This window comes from Chlorocebus sabaeus, chromosome 5 (assembly GCF_047675955.1).
Source record: "Chlorocebus sabaeus isolate Y175 chromosome 5, mChlSab1.0.hap1, whole genome shotgun sequence".
In the NCBI taxonomy this organism is placed as follows: Eukaryota; Metazoa; Chordata; class Mammalia; order Primates; family Cercopithecidae; genus Chlorocebus; species Chlorocebus sabaeus.
In genome coordinates, this window is record NC_132908.1 from 71,524,845 (window position 1) to 71,547,491 (window position 22,647).

General features: G+C 42.5%; 1 protein-coding gene across 3 annotated transcripts in view; it reads right to left on the bottom strand.

Annotated features, from left to right (window-relative positions):
- Positions 1-22,647, bottom strand: part of WDR59 (WD repeat domain 59) — a 122,274-nt gene that overhangs the window by 11,232 nt on the left and 88,395 nt on the right. For all 3 annotated transcript variants that reach the window (XM_073015574.1, XM_007993624.3, XM_073015575.1), the window contains 8 exons: positions 19,111-19,264; positions 8,471-8,604; positions 7,289-7,370; positions 4,485-4,597; positions 2,952-3,102; positions 2,475-2,547; positions 1,055-1,181; positions 448-590 (listed from right to left, as the gene is read on the bottom strand). In XM_073015574.1, coding sequence (XP_072871675.1) covers positions 448-590; positions 1,055-1,181; positions 2,475-2,547; positions 2,952-3,102; positions 4,485-4,597; positions 7,289-7,370; positions 8,471-8,604; positions 19,111-19,264 — 977 coding nt within the window. The remainder of the gene's footprint in view (positions 1-447; positions 591-1,054; positions 1,182-2,474; positions 2,548-2,951; positions 3,103-4,484; positions 4,598-7,288; positions 7,371-8,470; positions 8,605-19,110; positions 19,265-22,647) is intronic.

A 22,647-nucleotide genomic window follows, 5' to 3' on the forward strand; every position in this document is an offset into this window, starting at 1 on the left:
CCAGCAATCTGGGAGGCCGAGGCCAGCATATCACCTGAGGTCAGGAGTTCGAGACCAGCCTGGCCAACATGGTGAAACCTCATCTCTACTAAAAGTACAAAAATTAGCTGGGCATGATAGCAGGCACCTGTAATCCCAGCTACTCGGGAGGCTGAGGGAGGAGAAGTTTGAACCCGGGAGGCAAAGGTTGCCATGAGCCAAGATTGCACCACTGCACTCCAGCCTGGGCGACAAGAGCGAGACTCCATCCCAAAAAAAAAAAAAAAAGATTTCATCCTGTTATGAAATGCAAGGGCTTTTCAGAAGCTTGGAATAGACTCAAAATGCCTCAGAAATTTCTGCTTAGAAATGAGAAGCTGAAACTTCATTCCAAGTCTGATGCTGTAGACAAATTAAATTACAGGATCTTTCAGACAGTGATAGGAAGAGAGAGAAATGCATACTCACCGATCCCTTTGTGAGGGTCAGGAGGACAGGAGACAAACTTCAACACTTCGGCTCGCTTCTCTCTCAGACCCCAACGGTAGAGGATTTCCCCATAGCATTTCTTAAAGTCATCAAATTGCTGGGTGTTGGCGGGGTCCAGGAGCCTGGAGAAAGTGAAAAAGATTTCCTGTCAGTTCCTTTAAGAAAAAATAAGCTTGATCCTAAATGGCACTTAATATGCCCTTCTTAATGCAACAGTCCTGGTCAGGCACGGTGGCTCACATCTGTCACTCCCCGCACTTTTGGAGGCCGAGGCTGGCAGATCACTTGAGGTCAGGAGTTGGAGACCAGCCTGGCCAACATAGTGAAACTCTGTCTCTACTAAAAATACAAAAACTTAGCTGGGCGTGGTGGCATGTGCCTGTAATCCCAGCTACTCAGGAGGCTGAGGCAGGAGAAACACTTGAGCCTGGGAAGCAGAGGTCGCAGTGAGCCGAGATTCCACCACTGTACTCCAACCTGGCGACAGAGTAAGACTCTGTGTCCAAAAAAAAAAAAGGCACAAGAGTTGTGATTGTGGAAAAACTGGAGTCCTGGCATCGCAGCTCTCACCTGGGAGGGTGGTTACCTTTTATTTTTATCATGCTGGTCGCGTTCCCGCTCCCGGGGATCACTGCAGGTCAGACTCCCAAAGCGGAGCTCTTCCGGTGAGGATTCTCCCCAAGGGGAGGACAAGTGCTCTGCCTCTCTCCCCGCTGAAGAAAAGCAAATGCGAAGGGAAGATGGCAATCAGAGAAGGCATGGAAAATATCTGAAAAGTCTCCTAAGACCGCGTGTGGCCCAGGGATTTCCCAGAAGAAAAGTAAGTGAGGCTGAATATTCTGAGAAATGTAACTAAACAGAACTCTTTCCTACCCTTGCCTTTTTGCCCAGGTATTTATTACTAAGAGAACCTGATAGCTAAGTACACACACGATGCTAAAACAAATGATGGGCTGGGCATGGTGGCTCATGCCTGGAATCCCAGCACTTTGGGAGGCCGAGGCGGGCAGATCACCTGAAGTCAGAGGTTTGAGACCAGCCTGATGAACATGGTGAAACCCCATCTCTACTAAAAAAAAAAAATACAAAAATTAGCTGGGTATACTAGCATGTGCCTGTAAGCCCAGCTACTCGGGAGGCTGAGGCAGGAGAATTGCTTGAACGTGGGAGATGGAGGGTGCAGTGAGTCGAGATCACGCCATTGCACTCCAGCCTGGGCAACACAGCAAGACTCCATCTCAAATAAATAAATAAATAAATAAATAAATAAAGCAAATGATGGCACAGAGATATAGTGGAATGTTATGTAGTCATTATTCACAAGACTTTTTGAACAATATTTGTTCATGATTTAATTAAAAATAGAACACAAAGTCACATGTATGGAATGACCACACTCCTGCACACAAAGAATGGATGGAAATGTTCTAGAACGTTAATGGACGCTATTCCTAGGTGGGAGATCAACGATTACAATTTTCTTCTCTAATACTTCGTGTTTGCTTTTCTTCACTGGGCATGAGCTACTTTTGAAATCAGGAAAATTAAGATCGTTTTAAAAAACTGTTTCTTAAAAAAATTCCAGGAAATACAAATACACCTACTCCACAAATAGCTTTATGATCAGCTGGAGTCAGACCCAGCTGTATTTGTCTACACTGAAAGCGTTCGTGGGAAGGAGTAGGCGGCAGATGAACATGGAAAGGGCATGTGAAGGAGAAAGGATAAGGGTTGGATTTTGGGGGTGAACAGCGGGAAGTCCCATTGTCAGTTTCTCAAGGTTATGAGATGAAAAGCAACACAGCAAAAGGCACAAAGACCCCCAGAACGTGGCCTGTTCAACCTGCAAAGCCAGGCCTCCACCAAGAGGATCCCTATCACAGTAAATGTAAAGAGAAATAAGAAACAAGAAAAAATATGGAGACTAAGCATCAACTAAAGCTTACATATGCACAGCTATCAGAGAACTAAAAATCCAGCGTGGGCTAAGTCATTTCCATACAAACCTATGTTCCAGCCGCCAGTGCTGAGCCCTGGGTCTGACATACTGGAGCACGAACCAGAAGAGGTAAAGCTAGGCTACAGATGGAAAGAGAAGAACCAACAGGACTAGCATCAGAATACTGTTCCCCATGACAGTTCACATTAAGAAAACAGCAGGCCAAGCACGGTGGCTCATGCCTGTAATCCTAGCACTTTGGGAGGCCAAGGAAGGCAGAACACCTGAGGTCAGGGATTCGAGACCAGTCTGCTCAACATGGTGAAACCTCATCTCTACTAAAAATACAAAAATACACCGGGAGTGGTGGTGCATGCCTGTAATCCCAGCTATTCTGGAGGCTGAGGCACGAGAATTGTTTGAACCCAGGAGGCAGAGGTTGCAGTGAGGTGAGATCGTGCCACTGCACTCCAGCCTGGACAAGAGAGTAAAACTCCATCTAAAAAAAAAAAAATCAGACAAAACCAGAAAAGGACAAACTTACATATCGACTATGGGACACCACAAGATTAGAAGAACGGTTGGGAAAAGGCCCAAAGGGGTTTGGTATCCCCTGAGGCCGAGACTGGGCTTCGAACACGCTACAGAGCATTGCCAGAGTCTGGACATCTCGGAGCCGGCAATAGTGAGCCAACCTGAGGAAAAGGTGAGAGGAAAGAAGACAAGTCAGGAGGAGGGACTGAGGAGGAACACGATCACAGTCATGGCATGTTACTGCCATAGGGGTGGGACAGGAGGATTCTTGATTTGGCCTCAAAAACCCGTCAGGAATGGGGGCTTTCTACAGACCCAGTGGTTTGACCTACTTTGAGTTTGCCTAAACTTGTTTTGGAATATAAGGCATCGACGTATTACAAATGATCTAGAGAACGCATCTCAAAGCCTCTGGCTAACATTCAGGCATGGGCTTAAACATGAATTGACTTCTCCAAGAATTAAGTGGACTAACCTGACATCTGAACGAGCCAATACATGCTCTCTCTGTCCTCCCAGCTCCAAGGAAGAATCACACTGCTTTTGGGGGATTCCTATACATGTCATTTATATAACCTAACGCTACATGGAGGAGCCCAGAGGACACTGGACCACCACAGTATGCTGGCAGGCAATCGACTTTGGAGGTGCAGTTATGAAGATGAGCTATTAGGTAAGAACAACAAGGAGTGTTTCTACTCTTTAGGTACTCATATCCCCTTTGTCCTTTCAGGAAGATTAGGCTAGAATGTGAGTAAGGAATCAGAGGGGTTTTGCCTTTAAGAATGAATAATATTACTGTCTTCCTATCACTCAATGTCTAATATTTGTGTTTTCACACTCACTATCTTATTTGAGTCTTACACGAAGTAGGTAGAGCAAACCTTATCATCCCTGTGTTAGCGACAAGGAAACGGAAGCATGAACACGTGTCCCAGGGGTGGCCTTAATGCATAAATAAAACCTCAACCTGAAGCCAGGAGCGTTTCTCTCCCCAGGCCCTGGGCCTCCAAGTTACGGAGATTCAAATGGTTTTACTTGGTGTTAAATTATATTGTATGGTATATTCCAGTTTGCCACATGTCAGTGCAATAAATTGAACACAAAGGCAATGTTTTCTCGAATTGCCTAACAGGGTGAAAGTGTCGTGGTCTCTGGCAAACATGAACACCAACACGCAGTTCTCTAATCCACTCTCAAAGGTGAGACCCTAGAGCTTTCAAGAAGAAACTTACCATCTCATGAGCTCAAACTCCTGTGTTCAGACTGACGAGATTTGTGGACTAACGCATGAATCTCTAAAGGATACATGAGTCTCAGGGGTCTCAAATCCTTGTCATAAATGACAAGTATTGTATAGTTCTGTCTGCTGTAAGAAGTTTGTTCTGCACAGAAATTATTTCAGCACTGAAAGGAAAGATCCTACTCCTTCCTTTCATTCCTCGGGCCTCTGCACCTTTCTCTTAGGTGATGATATTTCAAGTGTTCACAGACCAAAAACGGACATCACTCATTTTTCTCACTTTTAGCTCTCAAAACCTACAGGGACTCCAGCAGCTGCCGCCCAAATGGATGTCGAGCCCAGGGTGTTTCCAAATCTGGGTCAGATTTCGGACCAAGGCAAAGATCTGTAGCTACCGTAGCCAGCGACCAAACCTGGACAGATCAAAGAGAAATACAAACTCAAACTGGCAAGGACAAGAACCGAAACTGTGAAGCAACCCCACCTGTCTTCCATATAAAACCCGATGCCTTGCTACTCTGGGGGCAGCAAAAGCTGGAACCTTATTGAAATGCAGAAGTTTAGGTCCCAGTTAGTCCTACTGAATCAGCGTTTACATTTTCACCAACTCCTTCGGGGAGTTATGTGCACTCTGAAGTTTGAGAAACGCTAGGCTTAAAAACTCTTCATTAAGCAAACTTCAGAGAAATGACACAGTGTAATAATTTCAATGGGTCATCTACTTAACCACTAACTCACATGACTTTTTATTTTATTTTACTTTATTGAGACAGAGTCTCGCTCTGTCATCCAGGCTGGAGTGCCGTGGCACGATCACGGCTCACTGCAACCTCTGCCTCGTGGGTTCAAGCCACCCTCCTGCCTCAGCCTCCCAAGTATCTAGGATTACAGGCATGCGCCACCACACCTGGCTAATTTTTGTATTTTTAGTAGAGATGGGGTTTTGCCATGTTGGCCAGGCTGGTCTGGAACTCCTGGACTCAAGTGATACGCCCACCTCGGCTCCAAAAAGTGCTGGGATTACAGGTGTGAGTCACCGTGCCTAACCTCACATGACTTTTTAAAATGCTGCTTCATCAGTAAGTGGGGTTGGCAGGGAGGAAAAAAAAAGGCAGTCTATAACACATTTAAGATCTGTCCTTCTTTACCTGAATAATGAAAGACTTTGTTGCCTTCATTATAAAAGTTTCAGTATCCTCTCTGAAGCTAAAATGTAAGAATAATAAAAATAGGCCAAGACAAAATGGATTTGGCTTTCTTTTTGTTGACGTCAAATCTGAGGAATACCTCCCAACTTGAAATCCCATGGGGCCTGGAGCCATCGAGCAGAAACCGATAGCCACTAAGTGTCTATTTAAGTTCAAGGCACAGGCTAAACCCATTATATCATAAGCAAAGCCCCCACCCCCACAATACCTTTAAAAATCAAATACGGCAGACCCTGTGGCTCACGCTTGTAATCCCAGCACTTTGGGAGGACAAGGAGGGAAAATCACGAGGTCAGGAGTTCGAGACCAGCCTGGCCAATATGGTGAAACCCCGTCTCTACTAAAAATACAAAATTAGCTGGGCGTGGCGGCACACGCCTGTAGTCCCAGTTACTTGTGAGGCTAAGGCAGAAGAATCGCTTGAACCCAGGAGGCAGAGGTTGCAGTGAGCCAAGATTGCGCCACTGCACTCCAGCCTGGGCAATAGAGTGAGACTCCGTCTCGGGGAAAAAAAAAAAAAAATCAAATACTATTGTCTGGAAAACCTTTCTTAGTAGCAGCACATCACTGTATACCCATTAACTGGAAAACATTATACTAGACTCTGAGATGCTCAAAAGAAAGAAGATATGGACTTTGAATCAAGAAGTTTACAATCTTAAGGAGAAAGAATAGGCAAACAAAGACACTGAGAAACAGGTAGAGAAACATTAAGCATGCAAAATCAATTAAATCATGTGGTACTAACATACTTGAAAAATATATAGAAGGTATTATCGAAAAGGAGAAACCTGAAGTTCACATTCATCTCTATAATCAATGACCTAGTGAATCAGTACTAAAGGAAGTTGATGACTTTCTGGGATAAGATAAGATGTTTACTACCCTGGCTAAAAATTTAGGCATGTTATTTCCTCACTGATAATACACATTTCCTAAATGTCCTTAACAGAAACAGTGACTCTTGCATTTACTTCTGCAACTCTTTGCAAAATAGTAAACATATCTTCAACACAAGCATAAAGAACAAAAAGGCTGCGTGTGGTGGCTCATGCCTGTAATCCCAACACTTTGGGAGGCCAAGGCAGAAGGATCGCTTGAGGACAGGAGTTCAAGACTAGCCTGGCCAACATGATGAAACCCCATCGCTACTAAAAAAATACAAAAATTAGCTGGTCTTGGTGGCATACATCTATAATCCCAGCTACTCGGGAGGCTGAGGCAGGAGAATCACTTGAACCCGGGAGGCAGAGGTTGCAGTGAGCCGAGATCATGCCACTGCACTCTAGCCTGGGTGACAGAGTGAGACTCCATCACAAAAACACAAAAACAAAACCAAACCACTGAATGGTGTATTTTAAATGAGTAAATTGCATGGTAGATGGGCTATATCTCAGTTAAGCTGTTTAAAAAAATACAGAGATAGTTTGTTATAATACACTGATATGTTGCTGCAAAGATGAAGAAAATTTAAATATTTGTCATGTTAAATCATATTTTAAAACTGAACATCTCTATCTAAAGGAACACTTTGGTAAATATTTCATAAAATGAAGCATTTTAGAAAGAAAAAAAAAGAATTGAGGGTGCAAATGGCAAAGAAATGGACATGCAAGTTTAGCTACACAGCAACCACCATGATACTGGAACAGAAAAGAGATATATACTAAAAAAAAAAATTAATCAATGCTTTAGGATCTTCCCAACTAAGCACCAGGAAGAAAAATTTCCAGATTTGGAAAGGCACTCTAACCCTGCAGACTGGCAAAGAAAACGGAAAAGGAATTCCAAATCAAGACACACACTGTGAAAATGTCATTAAATGCCAGTGACGAAGTAAAAACAATTTGCTCCTGAAGAAAAATCCAAATCTCCACCAAAAGGGATGGACAATACCTGGACAAGATCCTTTCTTCCAACAAGCAAGGCAGAAGCGGCATTCTTCTGACACGTTTCCTGAATATCATTCACATTCAATCTGAAATGTTTTTTAAATAATTAAAAATTTCATTCTAGTGTAACTTCCCACATCAACAAACAGATGAGAAACTGCCTCTTTGGTTACTACTCAAAATGTTTTACTCTGTGTTTGCCTTGGGCCTCCTTCCTATCTGACTCAGAGGAAAAGCTTAACTAGAGCCGATGCTAATACATCTGTGGGTTCCAGCCTGGGGAAGATGAAATTGCTCACCTCTTTAAAGTCAAGAGGGGAGGCCATACTCAAATACCAATTTACCAACCAGCTTTTCTATGGAGTTCCCAAGCCTTGAGGGTTGAATAAAAATGAATTGAAATACATGCGACACTGACTATGGCTCCTAACAGAAAGAGTAGTGTGCTATGTACAGACTACAAAGGAAACACTTTCTGTTATGAGTTCGAGTTTAGGAAGAGGCAGGGGAACTGCAGGTGGCCTCTGCATGCCAATTACTCACCTCTCACTTCCGTCCAAACAAAAGTAGCTGTGCTTTGTATAATAGCTCTTCTGCTTTGTAAAGCAGCATGCCTTGTACAATACTCCACCCCTTTGAACGTGGGTGACACCAGTGAATATTGATGGGATATCACTTCTGTGATTATGTTATAAAGCAATTGACTTTGAAGTCACCTACAGAGAGACTATCCTGGGTGAGGCTGACCTTGTCAGGTGAGGCCTTAGAGGGAAGGTGAAGCATATGTGAGCCATTCCTGCCAGTCTCAAGACGAAATTTACAGATGAGTTCTACAGCTGCAAGGGTCTGAATTCTGCTGACAACCTGAACAAGCTTGGAAAAGGAGTCTGTGCATCGGATGAGACCACTGCCTGGCCAATGCCATTTCAGCCTGCTCAGACTCTGAGCAAGGACACAGAAAAGCTGTGCCCAGACACATGACCCACAAAAACTGGAAGATGAGAAATGAATGTTGTTGGAAGCTAAGTTTGTGAGAATTTGTACACAGCAACAGAAAGCTAACACACTGGGCTTCTCCTGAAATTGCTTTTAAAGAAAGGATTCCCATACTCAAAAAAAAAAAAAAAAAAGGTTTGGTAATCCTAGCTAAGTGACGAGTACAGCAGACTTGAAATTTTGTACTTACATGTACAGTTCTCCCAGCGATTTGTGAACAGGCAGGAGGCACGCAACATCCTGGATGATGACTTTCCCAGCAGCCTTGATCTGTCGATTGCCAGAGTCCGATCCCTCACGCTTACTTTTCCATCGCCTTGATTTCTAGGGGTAGATGAAAGGATGTAACTAATGGGGACTTTGACAAGTGTAAGCCAACAATTGCAGAGCTCATCATGTTGGGGTCATTGGTAATTTGCACTTTTTAAAAATTACATCATGCCTACAATTATAGGAATCAGCATCTGTAGGAAATAAAAGGATGAGCTCTTGATCCAATAATCCTAACAGGAAAAAAGCACCTACTGCCAGGCTAGATACATTCTGCAGGTGCTCAGAAACATGTATCAGGAAGCCAGGATTAATACATTAATTAATGAATTTGAAAACAGCAAGTAAATAAGTTAGTAAAGGCCACAAAAATGTGGGAGAACAATTTTTAGATTGAATTCAGTCCTAGGTTCAAAATTCCTGCCTGAAACTAATCAAAGTTTCTTTCCTTAGGCAGTTTGAACAACGTTTGTTGAAAATTTATTTCGGACATAGCAGTGTGTGGGCTCTGCAAACCTCAATCTGTAGTAGGAAGACAGAGAAATTTTGCAGCTTGAGGAGAATTACCCCGTTTTTCTGGAAGACTTGAATTATTTCCAAAAGTGATCTTTCTCAATGTCAAAAATACCTGATTTGAGGGGCTTGGGTAATGGACTTGGAATATCATGGGCAAGTTTCCCATTTCCCCAGGCTTACCTATGGGTGGCTACATATGTGAGGAGTCTGTATGTATGAAATGAGAGATGTCCTGGAAAACTCGAATTATCAGAGCACAGCCCCATCTGGAATCTTTAAAATGACAAGCCAAGGAGCAGGATTCTATTTTATTACCAGAAGTTAAAAAGGGGGACACCAAAGTGATTCAACTAAGGAAGGAGTGACATATTCATTAGCAAAAAAAGGCAAAAGGAGCTAGTAAAAAGGGCCTTCAATTTGGAATGAGAAAAACCAAGATTTCCAGGTCTTATTACTACGTATACTGGCTCAGTAGGACCCTGCGCAAGTTTTCATTTGTTGTGAATTTAGCCCAAGGCATGTCACTCTTTGTTTGCTCACTGACAGCTTATGGCCAATCATGACCTCTGTTGTTCCAATCTCACAAGGTTAATGAGCATACAATGAGGAGGTAGGGGTGCAAATTAAACGGAAAAGTGTACTCTAGAAACATGTAATTATTATGAATGTATATAAACTCTCGGGAATTTAAATTGGATCATTATTTATATTACTCACAAATAAATTCATTTTCCATAAGTGATTTTTATACAATCATTCTTCCATAAATTAGCCTTGGTCTAAAGTCAGGGGTTTCTGACCACTGATATCCCATTTAATCCCCAAAGTTGTCCAATGCATGTAACTTCCTATAGGGTTATCATGTGTCTTAGAACCTACTAAATTCAGGACATGTGGAGTTAGTTCAGGGCAGGCAAATGAAGAAGTTTAGCTGAAGTATCTGTCAATTGTTTATCGTCATTTGTAAATGCATGTATGCATGTTACACTATCAATTTGTAACTTTAACCCGTTTGATCTTTTTTTTTTTTTCTTTTGAGACAGAGTCTCGCTCTGTTGCTGAGGCTGCAGTGCAGTGGCGTGATCTTGGCTCACTGCAACCTCCGCCTCCTGGATTCAAGTGATTCTCCTGCCTCAGCCTCGCAAGTAGCTGGGATTACAGACATGCGTCACCATGGCGGCTAATTTTTGTATTTTTAGTAGAAATAGGGTTTCACCATATTGGCCAGGCTGGTCTTGAACTCCTGACCTCAAGTGATCCACCCACCTTGGCCGCCCAAAATGCTAGGATTACAGGAGTGAGCCATCACGCCTGGCCCCATTTGATCTTAAGAACCAGATCAGTGACTATTTACCATTTATCCATACCCAAGTCATTATTCTGCAATACAAGGGGAAGCTTTATCAATTATTATGGGGTAGCCTTTCCATTCCTACTTGCCCTGGTTTTCTAAAACATTATGTGCATACTCACAAAAGTGTTACCCTTTTAGACACACTCATCTTGACATGGGTGTAAGTAAGGGGAGGATATGTTAAAGAGCAAAGAACCTGTCAGAATGGGCTGGAGCCAGGCAGTGTTACTGACCTAAGACAGACGTAGTCACATGTGCACCAAATACTATGGCAGGGCCTGTTTTAGGGAGGGTCATTTAACCTGTGTCTACCTTGTAGTGACAGTGAACAGCACAGGGGCTTTAGGAGAATAGGGAAGGGACAAGGTACACAAGCTCATTCACTGTCATTTTCATTCAGGTTTCCAGGACTTAAAAAAGCCCAGGAAACAACACACCCACAGGCCCCACATAATTCGTCATCTCAAGTGAGACTCAGGGTACTGGATTAAAAAAAAAAAAAATCTATGCCAGAAAGATTCCACCTAGAATGGAATATGATCCGCCTAATTTGATCTTCCGGGTAGGGTGGAAGGCTTCTAAAACACTGATCCAGGCAGTCACTCTGGCTCTTTATTCCAAAAAAAGAAGGAGAAGCACTTAAACAATTAAGCAATTCACTATTGCTCAGTTTAACTACACAGCTGAATTGAAGGCCTCAATGAAGGATGAGGTCCACTAGCTTACAGAACACACGGAAAATAACCATGGGCCGAGCGCGGTGGCTCACAACTGTAATCCCACACTTTGGTAGCCCAAGGCAGGCAGATCACTTGAGGCCAGGAGTTCAAGACCAGCCTGGCCCTGGCCCACATGGTGAATTGAAACCCCGTCCATACAAAATATATAAAAATTAGCAAGGCATGGTGGCATGGGCCTGTGGTCCCAGCTATTCGGGAAGCTGAGGCAGGAGAATTGCTCGAACCAGGAGGCAGAAGTTGCAATGAGCTGAGATCGTGCCACTGCACTCCAGCCTGGGCGACAGAGCAAGACCCTGCCAAAAAAAAAAAAAAAAGTCGCAATTTCCTGACCTTTGAAACAAACTTAATGAAAGCATATTATTAATTATATTAAGATTCATATGCCCAAAGCAGCTCATTTGCAAAACAGACTAGCTCATTTGAAATTGACAAATGACACAAGTCCAAGTATACAAATGTTTGACTGAGGACTTACAGTATCAGCTCCTGCTCCTGGACTGCTCATTCTGTGCTAGTATAAGCCTCACTATGACAGCTCTGTGACGAGGGATACTACCTGCATTTTACAAATGAGGACATGAGGCTTACTCTAGGTCACAGCCATCAGTGCTGAGATTTGAATACAGGCCTGTCAGGCTGCTAAGCTCATTCTTGTTAACTTGATTTTCAGTATACAATTTTATATTAAAAAATAATAAATAGGCCGGGCGCGGTGGCTCAAGCCTGTAATCCCAGCACTTTGGGAGGCCGAGACGGGTGGATCACGAGGTCAGGAGATCGAGACCATCCTTGCTAACCCGGTGAAACCCCGTCTCTACTAAAAAATACAAAAAAACTAGCTGGGCGAGGTGGCGGGCGCCTGTAGTCCCAGCTACTCAGGAGGCTGAGGCAGGAGAATGGCGTGAACCCGGGAGGCGGAACTTGCAGTGAGCTGAGATCCGGCCACTGCACTCCAGCCTGGGCGACAGAGCGAGACTCCGTCTCAAAAAATAAATAAATAAATAAATAAATAAATAAATAAATAAATAATAAATTCTAAGCCCCCTGTTAATATGGAAATTGCTTGGTCCATTTTTTAATGGATCCATTTCTGCAGGAAGGAGATTAGCACTGGATTCCAGCGATGCCTGTCCAGCTCCACCCTTCTACGATGACTCACTTCTTCAGTCACTTTCTGTCAGCATCGTGCCTCTGTTCTGCTCAGCCCGAGTGTCTAGTGAAGATCTTCAGCTCCTGCAGCTACATGGTTTCATAGCAGGGCAGGCCAGATTCAGACCAAGATGCTGCATTTCAGGCCAGGCACCTCACACTGTTTAGGCTTTGGGGTTTAGGCACATTCAGGATTAGGCACACTGAGAGAGAAGAAAACTGAGTCCAAAGAGATATCTTAGGGACTCTTCCCCCATTTGCAGCTTTGGGTTACAAAGATGAGTAGAAACAAACCTATGTGACCCGTCCATACTTGATGCAAATACAGACAGTGGTCTTTGCAACTTTTTGCAATGATTCTTCAATGAATTATGAAAATCACAGTCTGTAATTCCTGGGACTTCTTGAGACACCAGGCTTCTAGATATTTCTATTTGATCTGTACTGGATGGATAGGAGGTGCTTTATGAAACCTCACTCATCTGCCTTTAAGCCTGCCATAAAGGAGGTTCCCCAACAAAGGATCACCCTAATTAGAGTCGCTACCTGGAACCAAACTGTAAAAGCAATTACAGGACAGTGCTGTAAATTTTTTTAATCCAGCAAGAAATAACTGCAAAACATTGTCAAAAATCTTTAAGGGGCTGCAAAATATTGTCACTGTCAGTTTTTCATAATGTGTTGGTTAGTGGTTTTTAAACATAAATATCTCCCCTTTAGGCTTCAGGGGTCTCTTGGTAATCCTGCCTACTGGCCAATTACTCTGGGGATTCTAACAAGGCTGTCTAAATGGAGAGGCTAAATCTCAAATGAGATCAGATACCAGTTGGGGTCTTAGGCCCTTGCTGTTAGCTAATGAGTAGATGGACACCTTTTCAGGGTTTTTTCCCCAGTGCTCTGGCAATAAGAACCATTCATGTTCCATCCACATCTCTCCTAAGAAATTTTCACCTCAATATCTTGCTGGCAATGTTCGGAATCTCTCTTGTCTGTGCAACTGCCAGGTAATAACATACGTATTTCTTTTAGGATCCTCTGGTTCCAGAGCATACTGACACATGAGGCTAGAGTATGGTTAATCTTTCTGCACTGGGGAAGGGTGCCATGGTCTAAAAGCCCCTGAACTTCCTGCATTGCTCCAGTCCCACTCTGACGGGCTTAAATATGGACACTTCTCTATGCAGTAAAGTTAGCACCTCTGGGAGGCAAAGGATTTGATCCTTTCAATGCTCCATCAATAGAAAATGTCCTGTCCCCACAGATTTCAGGAGAAGAAATTGAGGGAAGAGAGACAAAGCAAGACAGACAAATTATTACATGATGAGCACCAGGCTGCCCCTCTGAACAAACCAAAAAGGTGTTCATGGAGTTATGGCAAAGAGGACAAGGAAGAACGGAGTGGGGTGGAGGTTGGGGGGCAGGAGGGAGGCACTGGTGCAAATAGCACTGAATGACAACCAATAGCCAGCTTGCGACTGTACCACCAGTGTTACTGCTACAATCAGAGGCAACATTAATGCCAATAAATGGGTTGAATGTAAAAACAGCCCAAGAATAAGCCACCAACTGCTTCGCAGAAACCCCATTAGCAATGCATAATCCGCAGAGCGGGCAGGGAGTCTAAATGAATCCCTGTTCAAATAGCAGCGGGAGCAGGGACTTTTGGACAATCAGTGGAAATTCAGCAGTCGGGTTGGCTGGGACAGGCTTTTAGAAGGTGGCCCCATTGGTGGCTCCACCTACAAGCTGTTGGCAGCAGTGGTACTTGCTAATCGGGGCTTCTGATTCCAACTGGTTTTCTCTGACAAGGCTATATAGGATGATTCCCCTCAGTATTCTTTATACCAAATGAAATTTATACAAAGCCTCAAGGCTGCCTTGCACAGCGTGAGGTCACCTTGGCACTACTGAAACATGAAGGGATGGGAGAGGAAGACAGAAGAGGGGAAATGGCCAATAGGAGTGAGTAAGAAAGAAAGAAAAGGAAGAGAGGATGTCCACAGCGGAGGTTTTACTGTCTACGCAAAATATTGATGGTAAGGAAAAAATTTGTTCCAGAAACTTCCCAAAGGATAAAAACTAGCTTCTGTGTTATGCCAATGAAGCAGGTGGGCACCTCCCTCTGTGACTGTAAAAGCAGAGACAAAATAGTGGAAGCCTCTTATATCTTCCTCTGCTCCCCCCATGCCAAAGGTAGGCTTTTGAAAGCTCCAAAAAATTACACAAATGCTCCAAGTGAAATTGGGTGAGCTAACGGCTTATAATCAGGGTTCTTTCCAAGAAACCCAGTATTTAGTTTCCTTTGCAAAAAGAGTCCATTCAGGATCCCTGACAATATTAGCCATTTGAAACTCTGTGACTGGACAAGGAGACAGTCCTTGGTGCCTGAACTCCCCCAAGCAAAACATTGACTGTTGCTGGTCCTGAAAACAGCTAGCCTGTCATTTCAGGTTCCTCAAAGCCAGGCAGGTGGCATTTTATTCTTGGGCCTTGGGTAGAGACAGGATTAGTTAAGGAGAGCATTTGCACAGCGCACAGTACCGGGAAGTCGTTAATTGCTTGTATGGACCAACGCCGCCGGGCAGAGCGAGGAGACATCTGTGCATGAAAACGTTACACCCAGGAGGAGGGAAGAAAAACACCAAGAAAATTAAAAGGGAAAAATATAGAATAAAATGAAAGCTTCCCACACATCCGATGGATTCAAATGTACCATAATACACCGTAAAGTTGGGATTGGAACGACTAAAAGATCTGATCCTAAGCACAGCGGTATTCGGCTTCCCTCACCTCCCTCCCACCCCATCACACTCCAAACACAGCTTCAATTTCATTGTTCTTTTAGTCACATTTCAAGGCATATGGAGGCTGACATCAACACAGTTCTGACAAAGGAACTACAAATAGGTTTGAGGAACACTAATACACACTAAGATCATTGTGCAAGTGGAGAAATAGGCAGAAGCCCGTTTTCCCCTGCAGGAGGTAAGAAGGAGAACATATATTGAGAGCACATACTCATTCCTAAAAGGAAGACATTCTTGAATAGACTCAATATCAAATTTTTTCTGGTATGTGGTTGGGGGGCGATGAGGGAATTGGGTGTCTTGACATTGGGCCTGCAGGACTGTCTTCAGAGTGACACCATGGAGAAATGGGAACCGTGGAGAAACGAGGGGAAGGAAGAGGCTAACACTGAGGAGGGACCTTCTTGAAAGCACCCTTGCTAACGAGATGAGTATCTGTTTATGGAGATCAGAAATTATTCTATTAACTTAAAGATCTCTCCAGTTATTTACATCAGAGCTATTTTAGTAACATAAACTAAAGCAAGAGTGGGAGGTTGCAACAATGTTTAAATGTATGCAAGGCAATACCTAACGCTTATCCTAAGTTCTGGGCCTTCTGATTTACCCTAGGAATGAACAACACTTCATCAGCTATTAAGAGTTCACTTGTCAAATTAATGTTAGCAATTTGATGGCTTTTGAGGCATCGCACGTTTTAAAACTTTTAGGAGCAAACCTTAGCATTCCATCTAGAGAATATTTGGGTGAATAAAACAACATAACCTAAGTAGGGCAGATTAAAAACACACAAAACCACAGGAGAAACAAACAATAATCTCTAGATGGCTCTATAAAGATGTTTTGTTATTACACTCTACTGGGCCAGGCACGGTGGCTCACACCTGTAATCCCAACACTTTGGGAGGCCAAGGCAGGTGGATCACCGGAGGTAATGAGTTCGTGACCAGCCTGGCCAACATGGTGAAACCATGTCTCTACTAAAAATACAAAAAATTAGCCAGGTGTGGTGGTGGGCACCTGTGATCCCAGCTACTCGGGAGACTGAGGCAGGAGAATTGCTTAAGCCCAGGAGGTAGAGGTTGCAGTGAGCCAAGACTGTGCCTTTGTACCCCAGCCTGGGCAACAAGAATGAAATGCTGTCTCAAAAAAAACAAAACAAAACAAAACAAAACACTATACTGGCTGGGTGAGATGGCTCATGTCTATAATCCCAGCACTTTGGGAGGCTGAGGTAGGAAGACTGCTAGAACCCAGGAGTTTGAGACCAGCCTGGGCAACATAGCAAAACCTCATCTCTACAAAACACAGACCAAAAAAAACCCAAAACCAAAAAACCACTACACTTCCCTCACTGCTATGCCTTAAGGCAGTTACATTCTGTTCTGTTTTTCTTACTCATTTAAAGCTCTCAGGGGCAGATATCTAAAAGGGAATAAAAATATGTAGGAGAAAAATTTGGGCTAAAAATGAAGACCAAAACACAGAGAAATCCAGCCTGGGCAACATAGTGGGACCTCAGCTCTACAAAAATATTTGTTTTTAATTAACTGAGTGATGAGGTGTACTCCTGTAGTTCTAGCTACTCAGGAGGCTGAGGTGGGAGGATCACTTGAGTACTGGAGTCTGAGGTTGCAGTGAGCCATGTTCACACCACTGCACTCCAGACTGGGCAACGAGCAACAGAGTGAAGTCTCATCTCTTAAAAAAAAAAAAAAAAAAAATTCCAAAACCCAAAAACACAAACAGAAATTTAGTAGACTGGAATCATTTCCAAAACAAAAGCAACAAAAGCGACATCATTTGACATGTGAAACTAGACAGCTGAGGATTAGAAAATGCTCCTCAAAGGTATCAACCTTTGTAAGGGAGGTAAGGTAGCCCACATAAGATATCATGGCCATATTACACTTATGTAATTCCCTCCTTGGCCCCTACGTAAATGGGATGAATGTGAACAAACTTCAAGGAGAGAGGAATTTATGTCAAATTCATCACAAAATGACTGACTTATTTTTATCTTGTTAACCTATTAAGTTGAACCACAAGAATCTTTGTTTAGGTCAAAAATGGTCAAATATCAGCAATTTCATATGACTTAAGCTAATAATCCAAGGTTTCTGAGGTTCTTAAAATGTTCTATTTCTTGACTTGTGAGATTATTAATTCACTGAACTGTACACGCCTTTGATTTGTGAACTTTTCTGTATTTGGTATATACCAATACAAGAGTTTCATATGAAATTATAATCAAAGCATCACCCTATTTTACTTGGTCACTATTTGAAATAAAACATAAAAGGCCACTTACTATGTCTATTAGGGGTCTCGAACAGCCCACTTTCTGTGCCGAACAGAACACTGGGAACCACCCCGAACTGAAATTTCCCAACTCTTCCTCCACTACCCTGCATATGCTATCTGATGAAAGAATTATCCACGTGCTCTTGGTTCCTCTTTATAATTATGGTGTTTGTAGTAAAAAAGGCCATACCATCAAAAACATGAACACAGGCTTAAAAGAGGCCCCATCTTGGAACTGGAGTTATTTTGATTTTTGTGGGCTTTACACACCCCCACAAAGTCAAAATTACTAGTCAGTCTATTCTGCCCAATCTGAACCCAAGCATGGGTGGCACACGACACGAATCAAAGAGGAATTCAGAACTGCCTCTTGGACTGAAAGATCTCCTTGACCTGCCCCTGATACTAAAGAGAACTCCCACATGTACCCAACCATAAGCCTGGCTTTCATCTCAACGAAATGTCTTAGTTCCAACCTGTTTATCAAATCATCTCTCCAATTACCTGCAAACATGTGGGAAAAAAGAACTAACAATTTTGAATGGAAAGGACTTGGAGATGATATAGATGAGTGGGTGTTCCAAGGAGGTCTGTACTAAGCAAGTGGGCAGAATTCCATCAGAGATGTGAGGAAGGGGACTATAGGAAAGTGTCCAGAAGAAAAAAAAAAAACCATTTTCCCTATTCAACTAAATGGTTTTGTTCAAGGCTGGTCTGGTCTCAAACATCACTTGCTGCCACTCATTTTAGTCACATACAACCCTAAAATAAAGTCAGAGATGGCCAACTCTCAGTGTAAACCAAGAAGGTTGGACATGCTACTGCAATCGAACTGAAGGCACTTCTAATACTTCCTAGAAATGGGTGTTTTGTCTAAAATAATTCAATTTTTTTAAAAACAAATATTAATTACAATCCATTATTTCCCATTGAGCAAGAAATAACAACAAAGAATTCCTAAGGCCTGAGTTTGTGCAGTGCTCAGTGGTAACTCTGTTGAAAACATCATGTCAGCTAAAAGTCTGTTTAACCCAGACCTGCAATCTGCCAACACAGAAAGCTTTCTTTAGGATCACTCCTATGCTCTGCCAACATTCTCCACATTGTTGGCACCACAGGTTTCTGACAGCTTAATGATAACTACTCAGGGACAATGAGTTCTTTAAGAAACTAGGCACATAAGGACAAGCTCAGGAGATTTTTGTGTCATCTGGTCCACTCAAGATATGTATTTCCATGTAGATTTAGTAAAAAAAAAAAAAAAAACCTTTTAGACATTAACTTTAGGACTTCTCACAACTATGAAGTTCCAAATATATTAAGATCCCCAGACTTCAGAGGCATCCCTTAATTTGCTGACAAACATCACAATACCATGGAAGACTTGAAGCTAAGGTATTCTACCCTGAAATAATGGGAATCAGCTCAGTGAATGGAGATTACGAGGACAGGGCTAAATGGGGAGTAAAGATTATGGACCATAAGAGCTACCCCCCAACCCATACACACACAATTTAGAGCAGGTAAAACCAACCGAAAGGAACAAAGCAATGGCTTTCTTGAACAAACTGATTATGAAAGTGAATGGTTACAGGGGGATTACTAATCTAGCTGCTGCACCAGGCAGGAGACGAGGAACAAGAATCCAGGAGAAGGGGTAAGAATCAAAGGCCGCGGCTCTGGCACTTACCCGCTCCTTGTAGTAGAAGGAGCTGATGGAGACCTGCTCTTTCTCGCTGCGAGTGGGGCTCCCACTGTATAAACGAAGGTTCCCCGGGGCCTCTGTGCGGATCTTCATGGGCGCGATCAAGCCAGTGTGATAAGCGGACAAGGCTGAGAGAGATCTGTAGTTGAAAACGATAATTACCCACACTGGCTGCAGTCCTGTCATATTTCCAATGGTGCTATTCTTACCACTTGATACCAAGAGGAGAAGACAAAATGAGAAGATGGAAACTCTAGAAAAAGAAGTCAATAAAACTTTTAACACTGAAAAATGCTTTATCTGCAGAAGCATAGAATGCTTCTATGATTACAGACATAAAAAATTCAAAGGAATCTACAAACTACTAGAATAAGTGAATTTGAATACAAGGTCAACCTACAAACATCTACTATAGTTCTATCAATTAGAAACAAACATTTGGAAAATAAGTATTTTTAAAGCTCATTTATAGTAGCATTAAAACACATCAAATACCTAGGAATAAATTTAATTTTTGAAAATGTGCATGACAATACAAAATGTTGCTGAGAGAAATTAAACGAGACATACAATGATGGAGAAATACACCACACTAGTGGACTGGAAGAGTCCGTATTCTTAAGACATCAATTTTCTCTAAATTGTTCTACAGAGTCAACACAATTCCAATCAAAATATAAGCAGGCTTTGTAGTAGGAACTAATAAGCTGATTTCATAATTTTATTAAAAGACCTAGAATAGCCAACCTGAACTAAACAAGAATAATATAATTGGATAACTTGATGTATCAGATCTGAAGACTGAACTATATAAAAGTACATTATAAATGTAGTGTTGGCATAAAGGATAAACAGATCAAAGGAAAAAGGAGAGTCCAGAAAGACCACAAATATATGATCTACTGATGTTCACCAAAGGCATCAATACGAATTCAATGAAGAAAGGAAATCTTTTTATAAATGGTGCTAGAACAACTGTTTTTCTACAAAATAAAACAAACTTTGACCCCTTAACTCACATTACATGCAAAAATTAATTTGAAATGGATTACAGACCTTAAATAAGGAATTTAAATCTATAAAGCATTTTTTTTTAATTTATTTATTTTTCTATAAAACTTTTAAAAAGAAACACAAGGCCCGGTGTGGTAGCTCAAACCTGTAATCCCAGCACTTTGGGAAGCTGAGGCGGGCAGATCACCTGAGGTTCGGAGTTTGAGACCAGCCTGGCCAACAGGGTGAAACCCCGTTCCTACTAAAAATACAAAATGAGCCAGGCATGGTGGCGCTTGCCTGTAATCCCAGCTACTCGGGAGGCTGAGGCAGGAGAATCGCTTGAACCCGGGAGGCGGAGGTTGTGGTGAGCTGAGATTGCGCCATTGCACTCCAGCCTGGGGAACATGAGCGAAACTCCGTCTCAAAAAATAAAAAATAAAATAAATAGGCCGGGCACGGTGGCTCACGCCTGTAATCCCAGCACTTTGGGAGGCTGAGCCAGGTGGATCACGAGGTCAGGAGATCGAGATCATCCTGGCTAACACGGTGAAAACCCGTCTCTAACTAAAAAATACAAAAAATTAGGCCGGTGTCGTGGTGCGCGCCTGTAGTCCCAGCTACTTGGGAGGCTGAGGCAGGAGAATGGCGTGAACCTGGGAGGCAGAGTTTGCAGTGAGCCGAGATCGTGCCACTGCACTCCAGCCTGGGTGACAGAGCAAGACTCTGTCTCAAAAAAAAAATAAAGAATAAAAAAATAAAATAAATAAAATTAAGTGATAAATTGGACATCATCAAAATTAAGAAACTCTGTTCACTGAAAAACATTAAAGAGGGAGAAAGACAAGCCACAGATTAGGAGAAAATCAATACATACATCTAGCAAAGAATTTGTAACCAAAATAGATAACAACCAGAAATAAATAAGAAATGCAGTTCCCCCAAAATGGGCAAAGTACTTAAGCACATCACAAAAAAAGATACCCAAATGGTTAATATGCACACAGAAGCTGCTTGACATCATTCATCATCAACATGGAAATGCAAATTAAAACGACAGTGAGATACGAGGACACTCACATCACAATGGCTAAAGTTGAAAAGACTGGCAAAACCAAGTTTTGTAGTGGATACAGAGCAACTGGTGCTCTGAAACATTGCTGGTGAAAGGGTAAATGGCACAACTACTACGCACAAACTTTTGGGCAATTTCTCAAGTTAAACATACATCTATTCGATGACTGAGGAACTCTGCTCCTCAGGTGCAGAAATTAATATACAAGTCTTTTTATGAAAATATGTATCCAGGTTTGCTCATAATGGCCAAAAACTGGAAAGGATGCAAATATCTATCAACAGGACAATGAATAAACAAACTGTGTTATATTCATCTGATGGACCTACTGACACATATGGCTATGTGGATCAATGTCAGTAACATTAAGTTGAGCAAAGTAAGCCAGACATAAAACAGGTCATGCCGCACAATTCTACTTCAATGAAGTTCAAGAACAGGCAAAACTATGAGGACAGAAGTCAAGATAGTGGTGTACTCTGGGTGCTGAAGGGCTGGGAAAAGGGACTGGGAACCTTTGGGGGTGAGGACAATGTTGTATATCTTAATGTGAGTGTTGGTCACTGAGCCGTACACTTCAGATTTGTGTACTGTAAACCATACCTTAGTAAAGGACTGTCAGTTGAAAAACATTCTAATAGGAACATTTTCCCCTCTAATCCGAAGTCCGGATACAGATATTCCTTCTTTCCCTTTGAGAATACAGGACATTTTCTACTCCAATAAGGAACTGGGTGTAATGTAGGTATTCCCTAGTACTGAACCCCAGTTCCTATGGGGCCCAGGTCACATCTGCCCAGGTTACTGCAGAGATTGGCCACCTCTTGGCAAAACAGCCGTGTCTGCTCACACAGTTCTCTCACTCAGTTCTCTTTCTTTCTTGTTGGCTCAGCTATTCATTCATAACTGATATGGTTAGGCTTTGTGTCCCCACCCAAATCTCATCTTGAATTGTAATCCCCACAATCCCCACATGTCGAGGGAGGGACAGAGTGGGAGGTGATTGGAGCATGGGGGCTGTGTCCCCCATGCTGTTCTCAAGATAGTGAGTTCTCACCAGACCTGATGGTTTTATAAGATCTGACAGTTTCTCCTTCACATACACACTCTCTCTCGCCTGCTGCCATGTAAGATGTGCCTCTTCCCCTTCTGCCACGATTTTAAGTTTCCTGAGGTCTCTCCAGCCATGTGGAACTGTGAGTCAATTAAACCTCTTTTCTTTATAAATTACCCAGTCTTGGGCAGTGTGAGAATGGATTAATACAATGACTATGCTGATTATACTGTATCCAGCGCCTTCAGAGGTTTGCAGCAGGGAGCTTTGCAAGTTATTATATCTTAGTCACCAGACTGCAGAACCAGAAGTCTACTGTATAATCCTAAAGTTTTAAAACCCAGTAATCATAACAGGACACACAGAGCACTTCCGATATACCAGGTGGTGTTTTAAATGT